This window comes from Mus musculus, chromosome X, assembly GCF_000001635.26.
Source record: "Mus musculus strain C57BL/6J chromosome X, GRCm38.p6 C57BL/6J".
NCBI lineage: Eukaryota > Metazoa > Chordata > Mammalia > Rodentia > Muridae > Mus > Mus musculus.
The window spans coordinates 136,189,517-136,205,580 of NC_000086.7; the positions used below are offsets into that span (position 1 = coordinate 136,189,517).

At 42.6% G+C, this 16,064-nt stretch overlaps 1 protein-coding gene, 1 long non-coding RNA gene and 1 other non-coding gene across 5 annotated transcripts; all 3 read right to left on the minus strand.

The window, feature by feature from the left end:
* Positions 1-383: 383 nt before the first annotated feature.
* On the minus strand, positions 384-11,136 carry Gm41901. The gene is made up of 4 exons (XR_003953081.1): positions 10,564-11,136; positions 6,688-9,861; positions 5,478-5,565; positions 384-609 (listed from the first exon to the last, which is right to left on the minus strand). It is a non-coding gene; the product is annotated as a predicted gene, 41901 (long non-coding RNA).
* Positions 6,216-6,288, minus strand: n-TKctt19. The gene has a single exon. It is a non-coding gene; the product is annotated as a tRNA-Lys (tRNA).
* Positions 11,137-11,431: 295 nt separating the features above from the next.
* Tceal5 (transcription elongation factor A (SII)-like 5) lies at positions 11,432-14,368 on the minus strand. 3 transcript variants are annotated; one of them, NM_177919.3, is made up of 3 exons: positions 14,251-14,368; positions 12,869-12,936; positions 11,432-12,297 (listed from the first exon to the last, which is right to left on the minus strand). In NM_177919.3, exon 3 carries the CDS (start codon positions 12,269-12,271, stop codon positions 11,669-11,671), a length of 603 nt encoding a protein of 200 aa, NP_808587.1. In that variant the 5' UTR covers positions 12,272-12,297; positions 12,869-12,936; positions 14,251-14,368; the 3' UTR covers positions 11,432-11,668. The 3 variants fall into 3 exon arrangements, with proteins under 3 accessions (NP_808587.1, NP_001352046.1, NP_001352047.1); NM_001365117.1 differs by lacking the exon at positions 14,251-14,368 and adding an exon at positions 14,122-14,216; NM_001365118.1 differs by lacking the exon at positions 14,251-14,368 and adding an exon at positions 13,998-14,121.
* Between the last annotated feature and the right edge of the window lie 1,696 nt (positions 14,369-16,064).

Sequence of the window (16,064 nt, forward strand, 5' to 3'; positions counted from 1 at the left end):
CAGGACTGGAACTCAAGCAGGTCAGGAAGCAGGAGCTGATGCAGAGGCCATGGAGGGATGTTCTTTACTGGCTTGCTTCCCCTGGCTTGCTCAGCCTGCTCTCTTATAGAACCAAGACTACCAGCCCAGAGAAGGCACCACCCACAAGGGGCCTTTCCCCCTTGATCACTAATTGAGAAGATGCCTTACAGCTGGATCTCATGGAGGCATTTCCTCAACTGAAGCTCCTTTCTCTGTGGTAACTCCAGCTTGTTTCAAGTTGACACCCAAAACCAGACAGTACAGCACCAATCTATGAGTATAGCAGAATATCATTAAGGATAATTTCATTGACCTCTCTCTCCCTCTATCCCCCTCCTCCCTCTCCCTCTCCTCCTCTCTCTCCCTCTCTCTCTCTTCCCCCTTCTCCTTCTCTCTCCCTCTCTCTCCTTCCCTCCCCCCTCTCTCTTGCTAGGATAAATCCTAAGCCTGTGGGCTATCCAATCTCTGTCTTGTTCTTGGACCTCCAAGCAGAGTCAGGGGTGGGCTCCCTCTTGCGGCACGGGTCTCAAGCTTGATCAGTCACTTGTCCACTCGCACAATTTCTGCACCACCTTTCCAGGAGCACATCTGTACGCAGGACAAATTGTGAGTAGAAGGTTTCATAGCTGAGTTGATGTCCCAACCCCTCCACTGGAAGTCTTGCCTAGTTACAGTAGATGGCCAGTTCAGGCTCCATATCCCCCATTGCTAGAATTTCTAGCTTTGGCCTCCCTCTGTAGATTCTTGGGAGTTTTCATTGCACTAGGTTTCTAGCTCATCTCTGCCCTCCTAATACAAACGATATATGGGCTGAGAAAGAAATCAGGGAAACAACACCCTTCACAATAGCCAAGAATAATATAAAATATCTTGGTATAATTCTAATCAAGCAAGTGAAAGACCTGTATGACAAGAACATCAAGTATTTAAAGAAAGAAATTGAAGAAGATGTCAGAAGATAGAAAGATCTCCTATGCTCATGGATCTGTAGTATTAACATAGTGAAGATGGACATTTTACCAAATTCAATGCAATCCCCATCAAAATTTCAATACAATTCTTCTTTTAATTTTTTATTCTTCAGATTACATAAACTCTTCCAAACCAAACATTCACTATTCTTTTCTTGCATTAACTCAAATCCAGCTGAACTCTTGTAGACTTTTTAAATTTCAGTGTTCTTACTTTCTAGATTTTCCATTTGGTCTTTTAAAAAAATATGATATCAGTCTCATCATAAATAGTTTTCTGTTTGGTGTAACATTGTCATTATTCTTGCCTTCATGGCTTTAATAACAAGGTTTAAAATTTGAGACATCTGCAGGATGTGATATTTTATGCCTTTAATCCTGGCATTCAGAGAGACCTATTTGAGTTCAAGGTCAGCTAAGTTTATATAGTGAAGTGCTGTCTCAGAAAGAAGGAAAGACACACACACCACAAAGGCTCACACACATGCACACACGCGCACGCGCGCACACACACACACACACACACACTCACAGAGAGAGAGAGAGAGAGACAGAGAGAGACACAGAGAGACACAGAGAGAGATCTGTATATCGTCTACTTTGAAGACTTTGCTAAATTCAGTGCCTTGTCCCTTTCACAATCTCTCTTGTTTGCAACTTGATTCCTCATGTATGGTCCATACTGTCTGTTTCTTTGCATTTGATTTCAAACAAGAAATTTTAGGCTATGTATTATTCCTTCAGAGGTTTATTATCATTATTTATTCCCCCAGCTTCTGGCAGTCATGTTTATTCCCCCTACCCTCTGGCTTTGTGGAGCTGCTCATGTTATTCCTTACAAGGCTCATTGGGTTTAGACACAGATAATTTGTGTTTTTGTAACCCTGTCTTTGATTTGCTCAGTCTGTGAAACACCTGGCTGCAATGCACCACTAATTGCAGGATAATTTATAGTTTTCAACAGTGCTCTTAGGCATGAAGAACTCTACCGATTTTCAGATTCATGGAATTAATTTTGAACTCTTCCAGAATAGATTTTGAGGTCAGTATTTAAGTTTTTTTTTTTTGAATCCGAGAAGGTTATACTTAGTATCTTTTTTATGCTTAGTATCTTTTGTTGGTCTCCATTGATAACACTTAACTTCTATCTTTGACAAATCTACTCACTTCCTCTTACATCTTCTTCAATGCAAACATCATTTCCCCCCCCAAAGAACCTTTAGCCATCAAGTGTAGCATACCAGGGGGCTGGAGAGATGGCTCAGTTGTTAAGAGCACTGACTGCTCTTGTCCTTGGTAGGGGACCCAGGTTCAATTCCCTGTACTCACATGGTGGCTCAGGCTTAGGCTTGTAGCCACCTAAAACTCTAGTTCCTGGAGAACATGCCTTCTTAGGATCTTAGGATCTCCACAGGGACTGGGCGCACAGGTGGCAAAGAGACATACATGCAGAGGTCTCTGTTTTGTTTGTTAATTTATCTATTTATTCCCTTCTATTAAACACAGATCCTTTTCTCATATAATCTGAATACATTTCCCTCTACCTCTACTCCTCCCAGTTTCTCCCTCCCCTCCCCTCCCCTCCAGCTCCACTCCCTTTCTGTCTCGCATTAGAAAAGAACAGGCTTCTGAGAGATAACAGAACATAGCAAAATAAAATATAAGCTAAAACAAAACACTGTCACATCCATCGAAGGACAGGACAAGACAAACCAACAGAAGAAAAAGAGACGAAGAGAAGGCACAAGAATCAGAGGCACACTCGTTCCCACACTAAGGAGTCCCATCAAAGTACTAAACGGAAAACTGTAGTATGTCTGCAGAGGACCTGCTGTAGACACACATAGGCCCTCTAATTTCTGCTTCTGTCTCTGTGAGTTCATATGAGCTTTGCTAGGTTGTTTTAGAGGGCCTTGCTCTCCTAGTGTCCTTTGTCCCCTCTATCTCCCCTGCTCCTTCTGCCTCCTCTTCTGTAGAGTTCCCTGGGCTCAGAGGGGAGGAATTTGATGGAGACATCTCATTTAGAGCTGTGTGCTTCAAGGTCTCACTCTCTGTGTAATGTTTGGCTGTGGCCCTCTGTATCTGTTCCCATATGCTGCAGGAGGAAGCCTCTAATGATGGCTGAATTAGGCACTGATCTATGAGTATAACACTGGAAGTCATTCAGAATCATTTTATCGTTAGTTTCCATTGAATTAGGTTTCCATACCACACTTCAATTCTAGATGCCTCTCCCTTCATTGCTTCTCTCAGTTCTATCTCCCCTCCCCCTCCTAACTAATTCTCCCGCTCTTGCCCCACCCCCATTCATTCCACTCATAAAATCTATTCTATTTTCCTTTCTCAGGGAGATCCATGTGTCCCCCCACCCCTTTTTTCTCTATGCCTAGCCTTGGTGGGTTTATGGATTGTAGCTTGGTTATCATTTATTTAGTGACTAACGTCTATATATTAGCAAACACATAGAAGATCTCTATTTTAAAACCTACTTCTTTTCCAGCAAAATGTCTGGCCCAAGACTTGGAAGCTGGAGTTGGATACAGTGGTGTCTTTATTTCTGAAAAATACTCCTACTTTAGGGTCTGAGCACTAGACTGAAGTTGGGCACTGATTTCCTTCTCTCCCAGCAATTTGGGGGCCCCAGCATTTTCACCAATCTGTGCTGGAGTAGTAGCTAGTCACTAAAAAGTAGTAGCTGGTCATAAAAGCCCCCATGTCTCAGTTGTACTCATTCAGAACTTAGCCTCTGCAACATAGTTTAACATAGGATGAGGAGTTCTATCTGTTTCAAAGATCCCAAGATCCTCTAAGAGTGAAGTGAGGCAGATGAAATCTTAGCCTTAGTTGAACACTGCTGGAGGGCTCTTATCACGCTATGCTAGGAAGAAGAAAGGAAGTACAGATTTCAGCACCACAGACCCCGAGTGTTCCAATTAAGTTTTTCGTTGATGTTGGTTTGTTTTGGTTGGTTTGTTTGAGATTGCGTTTTCGTGTGTAGACCTGGCAGTGTTGGAATTCTCTTTGCAGATCAGGATTGCCTTGAGCTTGCACAGACCCACCTGCCTCTGCTTCCTGAGTGCTGGGGTTAAATGCGTGCAACACCATACCCAACCCTGTTCCTATTATGTATTAATAGCCATTCCCTTTTCCCTTATTTTTGAGATTATAATAAAATTATGTAATTTTTTCTTCCTTTTCCCTCCATATGCCCTTCCTTGCTCCCTTTCACAGTTGTAGCTTCTTTTTCATTGATTGTTGTTACATGCATGTATGTGTATCTGTATATGCATATACATTCCTAATATAACCTGTTCAGTAATGTTACTTGTATACATGCTTTCAGGGCTGACCATTTGGTATTGGATAACCAATTGGCACATTCTTCCCTGGGGAAAACTATTTCTCTCACTGTCAACACTCCTTAGTTGCCTATCGTTTTTCGTGTAGGGTTGAGGCCTTTTGAGTTTTCTCCCATCGTATTATCTTTGTTTGGCTCACATTTAGACAGTCATGGTTGTGAGACTTCACGGCTGAAGCTTCTGGCATTACTAGGAGACACAGTCTCACAGCAAACTCCCAGATTCTCTGGCTCTTAAACTATTTCTGTCCCATCTTTTCCAACAGTCCCTGAGACTTCATAAAGGAATGTTTTGTGACTGTATCCATTGGGGCTGATCTTGCTAATGTAACACTTTGATTGGTTGTGGTTTTCTGTAGTGGTCACCATCTGTTTCAAAGATCAGTTTCCTTGAAAGGGTGAAGACTACACTATCTGTGACTATTGGGACAAAAGTTTAGATTGTTCTTTCGAATTATTCTGGTTTAGTAAAGTGGTTATAGGTTCTCCTCCAAGAGCCACTATCTCACTAGCATTGAGTAGTTAGCTAGATTTATAGTACCAGGCCTGTTTGTTCTCTTGATGAGCTGCTCTTAAGTCCAATTAGATAGCTGTTGATTACCACCAACGTATGTGTGCCACTCTTTCACCCTTAGGGTTATTGTGCCATGCTGGTCATTTTTGTGGTTCTTGGATGTCATAGCTGGGTAGGACAGTTAGTTGCCTTCCCCTGGAAGCTTGAATGCCACCTGCTGGTACCATAAATCCTAATCCACAAGAAACAGGCATTCTTGTCAATTCCACCTCAGGGGCTCCCTGAGCGTACCTGAAGTATATGGTGTCTTCAGCAATAGAGATGTAGTTTCCACCTTTGAGGGGGCAGGCAACAAGGTAAATAGCAATAGCCTGGATGTTTTGGGAGTCGCTTGGACATTCCTGACCAACAACTCAAATGAGAGCTTCCCATGTCTGGTGTTGAGTTTTTTTAGACAGTCTTTGCCTCTGGAATGGAATATTGGCTTCCCAGATAAAATTTTCTTAAACTCTCTATTTATACACAGACATCCATTTGTGTTTTAGATATTTTAGGTAGATAGTTAATTATATAATCCCTTATGACTTTTTTTTAGATAGTATTATTATTTTACCTTCTTGTTCCTTCTTCTGTATTTACCTCTCTTCTGGTCCTTAGATGGAGTCCCATCCTCCCCTTCTCCCTCTTCCTTATGTATTTACCTGTAAAGAACCCACATTTCCCTGGTCATATTACTTGTGCCCTGCTATCCCCATCTCTGGTCCCCAAACACTCTACCCTAGTAAAAGCAACCCATGTTGCTTTCCTGGTTTCTGCACTTGTTCCAGGCTATGCTCTCACATCACATTGTTCTGCTGAGAAATAACTTGTGATATTCATCTTTCTGGGTCTGCATTACTTCACAACTAGAAAATGTAGTATTTTCTAGTTGCATCTACTTACCCTTCAGATTTCAGGATTTCCCTTTTCTTAACTGCTGAATGCACGTTTCACTATACATTTGTTGGTTGAAGGACAATTAAGTTGTTTCTATTTCCAGTAACTCTTTTTCATTTTTATTTTTTTACACTCCACCCACCCTCGGACAGTTCCACACCCCTTCCTTGCCCCCCATCCACCCTCCAACGGTTCCATATCCCTTCCCTGGCCCCACCCCCATCAGTTCCACTGCAGTTCCACATTCCCCTCCCAGCCCCGCCCCCATCCACCCTCCAACAGTTCCATTTCCCTTCCCTGGTCCCACCCCCATCAGTTCTATGGCAGGTCCACATCCCCTCGTGGCCCCAACAGTTGCAGACCCGGAAGTCCTCTTCTGTATGTACGTTGGGGACCGAAACAACGAAAACTAAACCGCCCAACGTGGGGTTCGAACCCACGACCCTAGGATTAAGAGTCCCACGCTCTACCAACTGAGCTAGCTGGGCAGCTTGTAGTAAGGGACCTTCAACTCACCCTTTGATGCTACGTCTAGGACACTGCAGGGATAGGAAGCACACAGTTTAACAACGTATTACTTCCTCACTGAGCAGTCACAAAAAACATTCACTCACTATTGTATCCTATCTAATCCAGCTGTGGATTGCTGTTAAAGTGCCTTTTAAGGTTTGGCAGTGACAGAAACAGTACATTTGGTCATTTTTTTGTCTGCTTGTTTGTTTTCGTTTTTAAGACATTCCTCTTAGGATACAGTACATACAACTTTTTTAAAAACCCTAAAGGCTCAATTAGGCAATAAACTGAAGATCAAATTTAAGAACACTAATTAAGAATTATTAAATTAGGGCTAAATAAACTTAGATTTCAACTTAGGCTCCTTTCCTTACCTGCATGTGACTTTGTGTAAACCATTTATCTTCTTTTGTTATTGTTCATGTAGACAGTCTTCATAGCAGTTTTGATTTCACCAGTTGTGCAGAAACTTTTGACTCTTAGTCAGCAAGAAATGAAAACGGGATCCCAAGATGAAGAACTTTCCCTTCACATGTCCTCCTATTTTTCCTGTCTTTTTATCCTGCCTCATAGGGATTCTTACTACCTGATACTACACTAGCATCATAAGCTATGTCCCTGAGATACTAGAGGAAGCTGTGTGTGTGTGTGTGTGTGTGTGTGTGTGTGTCTGAGAGACAGAGAGAGAGACAGACAGACAGACAGACAGAGACAGACAGAGACAGAGACAGACCAGAGGATGACATTAGGTATCTACCTTATTTTATTCATATATATATATATATATATATATTACTATTTTATTTTTGTATTTATGATTATGTTTTATTTGTGTATGAGTGTTTTTTCTGCATTACATGTGTGCTTGGTGTCCATAGAGGACAGAAGAAGGAGTCATGTTACCTGGCACTGGAGTTACAGACAATTTTGATCTGCTTTGTGAGTGCTGGAAATTGAATCTGGATCCAGTAGAAGAGCACCAAGGGCTCCTTAATCAATTAGGAGTCTCCCCAGCCTCCTTTTATTTCATTCATTCATTCATTCATTCATTTTTTTGAGACAGGGTTTCTCTGTGTAGCCCTAGCTGTATTGGAACTCTATAGATAAAGCTGGCCTCAAACTCATACAGATCTGATTACCTCTGTGTCCCAAGTACACTGGAATTAAAGGCGTGTGCCACTACTACTTGGTGTATTGTCTTTACCCACACCACATCTATGCAGTACCCACAGAGGCCAGAAGAGGGTGCCAGATCCTCTAGAGTTGGAATTAAAGGTGGTTGTGAGCCATACAGTATGGGCTCTGTGAACCACAACTCTGCAAGAGCAGCAAGCTCTTCCAACCACTAAGCCATTTCTCCAATTCTTCCTCTTTATTCTTTGTGACAGGTTCTGAAGTTCATGGATTAACTAGAATGAATGTCCAGAAAACTCCAGGGATCTACCCATTTCACACCTACCACCACCCACACCTGTCTAATTCTAGAGTTGCAGATGTGCACCACCACTCCTGGCATTTATGTTGCTGGGAATCTGAACTCAGGTCTTTATACTTGTACATCTAGCACTTTAGCATTGGAGTTATCTACCCATATCCTTGGTGTCCCCCACATACCTCTTTCTCTCTTAATATTTTATTTTATGTATAAAGGTGTCTTGCCTGCTTGTGTTCAAGTGTATTACGTGTGTGCAGTTCTCTCAGGGACAAGAAGAAGGTGTCAGATCCCCCCACCCCTGGAATTAGAGTTACAGATGGCTCCCAGCATATGGCAGTAGGGAATCCATCCCAGGTCCTTTGGAAGGATAGCCAGTGTTTTCAACCTCCCCAACCATAACTTTTGCTCTTTTTAAGTTTATTTCTCTCAGACATTTATTATGGCACAGGAAAGCTGACTAACACATTTGGTAAGGCAGAATATACTCCATTATCATATCAGAAGGTCCGCAGAGAATGGCTATACTTAGCAAGTTAAGAAATAATGCTTGCAAATTATTTATCCGATAAGGGACTTGTCTCTGCTAGACAAGGAGTTATTTCAACTCAACAATAAAAATGACTATCAATCTAATTTTAAAACCTGAAAAATTAGCCATCTGTAGTAGTGCCTGCCTTTAATCCCAGTACTTGGAAGTCAGAAGCAGGTGGATCCACGTTTCTCCTCAGAAGGTATATAAATAATCAATAAAAGTACCACACAATGCTAAAGGCTGTTAGCCATTAGCAAAGTTTAGATTAAAATCTTTATGAGCTGCTGCTTTTTAATGAAATAAGATTGCTATAATAAAATTGTGTCAACAAAGATATTGAGAAATTGGAACCCTGGTGCACTGCCAGTAGGATTGTCTAGTGCCACAGTTGTTTCAGAAAACAATTTGGCAGTTCTTCAAAAATCATACCAAGTTATTATAGACTTTAAAAATTTGTCTCCTAAGAATATGCCCAAGAAAACAAAAACAAAACAAAAAACCATTTTGAAGCAAAACCTTAGCTACAGATATTTAGTGATAATAGATGCTGTAACATTATGACAAGCTAAAGAATCCAGATACAACAAGCCATGTAGTGTGTGATTCTATTTATGTGACTGGACAAATCCGTAGAGACAGAAAAGGGATCACTGCTTACCAGATGCTAGAGACACGGAATAGGCACAGTGTCAACACGTCTAAGGTTTCTTTTGAGGGTGATGAAAATATCTAATTTAGAACTAGATAATGTGATAGTTTCAGAACTCTGCTAACATAGTAAAAAGTACTTTGTTGTGCACTTAAGTGGATAGATTTGGGGATCTGTGAATAATGTTTCACCAAATCTGTTAAAGTATTAACACATGCACACTAAAAAATAAATGATGATAGGTATCAGAAGCCAAACATGTCTAAAGCAGTGGGTATATCAACTGGCAATACAGACTGCAGTGTTTATTAATAATAAACTCTTTTGCACCGTTGGTGGTTTTGTTTTAGTGTTTGTATCTATTTTATGAAACATGAAAATGAGGGCTGGAGAGATGAGTCAGCAAATAAAGGAACCTGTTCAATGCCCACTGGTCACATGGTGGAAGGAGAGAGACAACTACTGGAAACTGTCCTCTCACCTCCACAAGTACATCACAGACACACGCGCACACCACCCCAAAATGAATGGATTTAATAAAATTCGTTAAAATGAACTAACAGTAGAAGAAATGTCAAATCAGAAGAGATCCTGATGTCTTGGATCTGCTATGGAAGCCAGGATTCTATATTTTCTGCAAAATATATATGGGACTTCCATGTAGACATTCCACTAGTAGCTCTCAAACTTTGAAAGCTCCTACCATATCCCACTTGGAAAAGAACTGTACAATATTTTCTCCCCTGCCGTGTTTCTTTTGATTTGGCAAATTTCAGTTGTATAAGAATGAACTTACGTGAGAGAATTGTGTTAGCTAATGCCCGGATTGTCAGCACTTGGGAGATAGAAGCAGGAGGATCATGAATCTAAGGACAGCTTCAGCTATATAGTGAGGTATAGTCCAGCCACATCTTCATGAGACCTTGCTTCAACTATAACGACAGTAACAAAGTAATAAGGTTACATATTTAGAGTGTGCATAAAACCAGGAGCAGAAATGGTGCAAAAACTGAGGCCTTCTGAGTTGATGGTTAATGTATTCATTTTGTAAGTTTCCATTAAATGTTGTGGGAAATAAAAATTGAGTAAGATAAGTTCTTGGCTTTATAAAGGGAAAGTTTAAGAGATAGGAAGATATCTCCATTAGTAGTGTGTTTGAGTAGAGTGCATGAAGCCCTGAGTTTGATCATTGACTCTTCATAAACCTAGTTTAATGGTGCATGCCTATAATTCCAGCATACGGATATAGAAACAGGATTTAAAAACAAATATCAGAAGGCCATTCCTTGTCTACATAGCCAAATTCAAGGCCACCCTAGGCTTACATGAGACCCTCTCACAAAGTAAATAAATTAATGAGCGATTAATAAAGGGTAAATCTAGTGGATGTAATTTTCAGTTAAACATTTAGAAAGCATTTTTCACATCTTTTTCTGATTGACAGCTCTTCCAGTGAGAAAAGGGCTCATTGTAAACACATCACAATGGAACACAATAGATATTCTAGTTAACAGGGGCTTCAGGAAAATAAAAGTGGCATTGTTACCTCAAGGACTTCACTTACTAATAGTAGTGGGTGTCATAAGTGGATGCCCAGCAGATGTGGCATTTGCTCAAGGGGAGGCATTACCCACCTCTCAGCTTCCCACATCTTTTTCTGGGCATAGAAGAGACTTTCTTCAGTTGTCCCGCAAGTGTCTGATCTGGTGTTGTGAGTGCACATCGGCAGTATTCACTTTCAAATTCACTGTATGCCATAGTTCTGTGATGTAAGCTTTCAGTGTCCCTGTTTCACATAGGACAAGGGAGCAGTAGCATTGGCGGGGACTGCAAAACCTCCTCCAACTTTCTGGTCCAGAGGCAGTGCAGTTTTTCCTGTGATTCTGTATTCTGACAAGAGTTTTAAGGGTCTTCTTTGCCTTTACAAGCTCAATTTTAGTTATTTTGACTGCTTAATATGAGACCTAGGGTCACTCTCTGTTGTCCTGGCTGGCCTTAGTTGATTGGCAATAAAACCTAGGATGGCCTCAAAGTCAGAAATCTGCCTGCCTCTGCCTCTGGAGTGCTATATCTAAAGGCATGTATCACTGCACCTAGCCTTTTATTTTACCTTTTATTGTTTCTCTTATAACAAAACTAGCCTCAGGCTGGAGAGATAGCTCAGAGGTTAAGATCACTGACTGTTCTTCCAGAGGTCCTGAGTTCAATTCCCAGCAACCACATGGTGGCTCACAACCATCTGTAATGGGATCTGATGCTGTCTTCTGGTCTGCAGGTGTACATGCAGGCAGAACGCTGTATATAAAATGAATAAATAAATATTTAGAAAAGAGTAGGCTCTGTTCTTAGTGGGGCAATGGTTATATGAGAAAATGAAATATCTCAAATCCTACCACACAGAGAAAACCATTATTTCTTATAGCTCTATGTAGTTGCATGGTTTTCCTTGTGTGTATACTCTATATGCTGATTCTGTTTTCAAAAATGGACTGATACTGGATCTGTGGTTCTGCAAACTGTTATCTTTATTATTTTACAGTATACCATGAACATCTCTTCCATGCACATGGGTGAAAGTCCTTTACTAAAAGACATAGTGCTGTCTGCTGGTAACAGGAGTGACACCTAAAGGAAAATCTCGGCACAAGGTTAAAGCACAAAGCCTGGCAAAAGCCTGCCAGGGAAAGCAGGGCTGGTAATATTTCCCATCAGAGAATCCAGAAGGAAAGGCTGAAGGCATTAAACAAATGGAGCATCTTCTAAGTCCTTCTGGCCCCTGCCTCCGCCGCCCCTCACCCCCCTGACTCCCCGCTGGCCCCTGGGGACTAAAGCATCCTGTGCATCTCTTGGCACCCAGTGAAAACCACCCATTTTCTGCCTCTTCCTCAGCTCTTCCTGAGCCCTAGTCATATCTGCGCACTCTCTCATCATCTCCTCGCTGCTTACATGCCTGTCCTGTAAGTCCTCCTGGGAGTTCTTGGGAGAATCATCTGTCCCCCTATCTGTTTTTCGTTTTGCTTTCCGGGGCACATAATCTTCAGCAGGGCGCTTTTCTGCAGCCCGCGCCTCGCTGGCTGACTTTGCCTGGGAATCGGGCTTGCTCTCCCCTTGGCGCTTGCCCTCCCCGTCAGACTTTCCCTGCTTCTCGGGCTTCCCCTCACCTTTCTGCTGTGCCTGCTCACCTGGCCCTCCCTCCACCTCTAGCTTGCCCTGGCGTGCTGGCTTCCCCTCTGCATCTGACTTGTCTTCATCTGCTTTTCCTCCCTCTTCTGTACTTCCTTCGTCTTCTGCCCTTCCCTTGTTTTCTGGCTTTCCTTCATTTTCTTTGTAGAACTTTTCCATGGTGCAATTAGTCTTTGTTGCCTGTCCTAGAAGACAAAGAAAAGAACGCTAAGGGCACAAGGTTTCAATAGTTGCTTTCCTTCTCTCATGGTTTTCCCAAACTACCTTAATCTACCTTCCAGGTGCACTCTTACCCTTAGATTCCTTTCCCCACAGACTTACATGAACCAACCTTGCAGGAAATGTCAAAGGTGTTTCTCCTTACCATTAAAGACATGTGCTAAGAAACGGAGAATAATGGTGTCTCAACTTTGTTCTGGCTCTGCTGTGTAGTTTCAACTTACAAAGAACAACAGGAATTGATGGAGTATTTTCATTTTTTCTTATCCTTGCATTTATAAAACTTATTTTAAAAGCATATGCAGATTTTAGGGGGTGAGGCTCTGATAGCCTCAGAGAGTATGATGAATGCCACCCTTTCTCCTCCCCTACGTAGCCTCCATGTTGGCATCGCCAGCTGCAAAGGATCAAATTCCCTCAGGACTGTGCAATGTGTCTTGAGATTGTAATGAGGAGGATTGGAGGGAAGAGGTGAGCAGTGGCCGCTCCATCTTTTGCTCTAATTCCAGGGTGGAGCACATCCCTTCTCTCACTAACCTGCACTGATGCTGCAGGTCTTCTGTTTCCTTGGCTGGGTTGCTGCCCACAGCCACAGACTTGAAGACCTGTGGGGAGATGGGAATCAGGTGGTGAAGGATTAGAAGTCGAAAATGACTAACAGGCAGGACCAAGAATCTTCGTCCAAACTTTCCCAGTTTCTCCCTCTCAGTCCATCGTCCTTTCTCTGTGTTCTCTGATTTTCTTCCATGTGTTTCCCTCAACAGTTTACCTTTTTTTCTAGTCCTAAGGCTGCAGAAAAGAAAACTGTTTCCCTGTGTCTGATTTCCCTGCACAAATCTGCTCTCACTTCACCGAAATGAGTATAGCTCAGGAGTTTGAAAGTCAGAAGTCAGGTCTTGCTGTCCTCAGATCTCTGTACCAGGACCCCCTACCCAACCCCCACCCCTAGGGGCCCTTGATAATAGCTGAGTACTTTTCTGAAAACGGAGATAGAGGAAGCAGGAGAAGGCAGGGCAGATATAACTACAGCACTGCATTCACTCCTTCCTCCACACAAACCCAGAAAAAAACCCACCCAGCTTTCTACAGTGAAAGGGACAAATTATTTCTGAACCCATTTTGGGTTTTTAATACCTGCTGTGGAATCCCTCCGAGTTGGGGAGTCACTCCCTAATTAGGAGCTGAGCCTCCTACTAAACCTGTTTCTCTCCTCTGCAGCAACCCCCACTCTTGGTCACCTCGGCCTACCATTTTGGGATCCAAATTGGTTGGGGGGGGTGGAGAAGGGAAAAGGAGAAAAAAAAAAAAGAAAAAGAAAGAGAAAAAGAAAAGGGAAAGGAAAGGAAAAGGAGCCTTGGCTTGGACAGTTCACCTTTCTCAACCTGGAGTCAGGACCCCTGCCCCTCTCCTCCTACCTAAAAGGGATTAGGCCATCACCACCCCCACTCCCTCCGCTGTCCCCTCCCCCACCCTCCTCCTCTATAAGGCAATGTAGCTCAATCACTGTTCCCATGACATCTCTATTGGTATTCTGTACCCCTGTTCTCCTTCCAGTGACCCCGTCCCCCATCCCCATCCATTTCCTGCAGCAAGTCGGTGAGCATCTGGAAAGGACTCCAGGATCTGTTTGGAATCAGCTCTGGTCTTAGCCTGCTGTCATTCCTACCCAGCGCTCTGCAGGCACTGAAGGATTTGTAGTTATCCCTGGGAAATGACTCCTTCTCACATTTCCTTCTGCCATTAGCCCACAGTTCTCCGAGAATATCAGAGCGGCTACCCCCAACACTCACACAATCTTCTTCGCCAAAATGAATGGGGGTGGGAAGGAGGCGGTATCTGAAAAGCAGACAGAGTCCTCTCTGCTCGGTAGCCTCTGTCCATTACCACCCCTCCCTCAGGAATCCCTGGCTTGTACCAACCTGCCGGGCTATAGGGCAGTTGCCCCCCCTCTGTCGTTCAGTTTCAAGTCTGCCTTCCTCCACGGAGATAAGGAGCTGGTAGCTGGTACCTGGAAGAGAGAGACTTCTGCATACGTCTGCTCCTGATCACGTGACAGGAACGTCACCAGTGGGCTCAGGTCCCTTAGTTCCCCTCCCAAGCACAAGAAAGTGCGTCAGGAGCCAGCCTACTTTCCCCCTCACTACCCCCACCACTTTCTGTCCCTTCCCCCACAGCATGAGGCCTTGTCATTCATTTTGTTACTTGCAAATTCCAGAGGTCAAATATGGTTCGTGATGTGTGTTTAGTCCTGTGTGCTCATTAGGGAGAGGCTGCATCTTTTCCTAATACCGTTTCCTGTTAAGATCTCAGAGGACTTGGGGACCGCTTTATCGTTTTTTTAAAAAGGGCAAATCATATACTTCTTCAATCCACTTCATCTCTTAGCCACCGATGTTCATTCTACACATGGTCTACACCTGCACATAAAGGGTAGGGTCAGATCATTTGGAAGTGAAGCAAGCTGTGGAAATGGAGATTTTCTTTTCTTTTTAATAGTTTCTTTTTTAAAAAAAAACTTCATTTATTCTACTGAACATGTGTTATTCTTATGAGCACAAAACTATTTCATTTAAAATAAAGTGTTTAAAATAAGGGAAAAGATCGGTCTCCAATTTTTCTACTCTGAAGACCTGTCACACTTGTACTTGAATTGGCTACTTACAAAATACCAAATGTTCTCAAACAATTGTTGAACGATAGGTAGAAAACTAATGATTAACAAAATACCAGTTTCGAACATTGGACTGTGGCTATCTCACTCACCCTGAGGAAGGGAAAGAGCTATGTAACCCAGGTGATGCAGAACGTTTGTATCATCCATACTTTGGGAAGAGAAGAGGAAGCCCTGGTTCCCTCCCCCGCCCATGTTTCAGAGCCTCTCCTCTTTTTCTGCATTTGGACACCCGAATGTGTTGACCTTTTCAAAAACCTACATAGTAGGTGACACAGGTAGTCAATTTAATAAATGCTTTTTAACACATTTCTCTCTCTCCTCCAGAGTCCCACCAGAAGAAATCAGCTCCAGCATAGAAGAAAGGAAAATCAGATCTCCTCTATCCTCTTGCAACTTTGGGTTTCAGGAAGCCTGAAGAAGTAATTAGTGCAAGGAGAGCCCTTAGACCTGTTTCCTTCCTGACGTTATTCACAAACCTTGGCAGAAGGAAGCTTCCCTAGACACGGCCTTCTCCCTTCTATATTACTTGGACAGTATGGCTTGCAAGGTCTTTCAACTTGGCCACCTTCACCACCAAGGCATCCAAGAAATGCCTACCCATTCTTCAAGGTTTCTGACTATAATCCATACTCATCTTTTGGTACCTTCTGACTTGGTATTTGACATGCTGATTATACTGGTTGATCTAGACCATGTGTTCTGACCTGACCACCCAGGATAATATTGAAGGGATATATGTGCAGGAATTATTGGGCTATATAGACTCTGTAGGATGATCTATGTCATAGGAACTTAAAAATAACTCTGATACATAAGCAGGACATAATGAGGAAGCAGGAAGTATGAGCTTGAGAAAAGAAAAGACACTATGCATGAATGTAATTGAGAGGAGAAACAGATACTCAGTCCTTGAGTTCAAGCATTTTCTTTTCTTTTTTAAGTTTAATTAATTTTTTTACTTGTTCATTTTATATCCCACTCACTCCTCCCCCCTTTTCCCTCCCCTTCTCCTCTCAGCTGGAAGGGCCCCCCTAGGTATCCCTCCACCCTGGCACTTCA

Coding starts and splice junctions, on each gene's coding strand:
- Tceal5 (NM_177919.3), bottom strand. CDS start 12,271: ATGGAAAAGTTCTACAAAGAAAATGAAGGAAAGCCAGAAAACAAGGGA.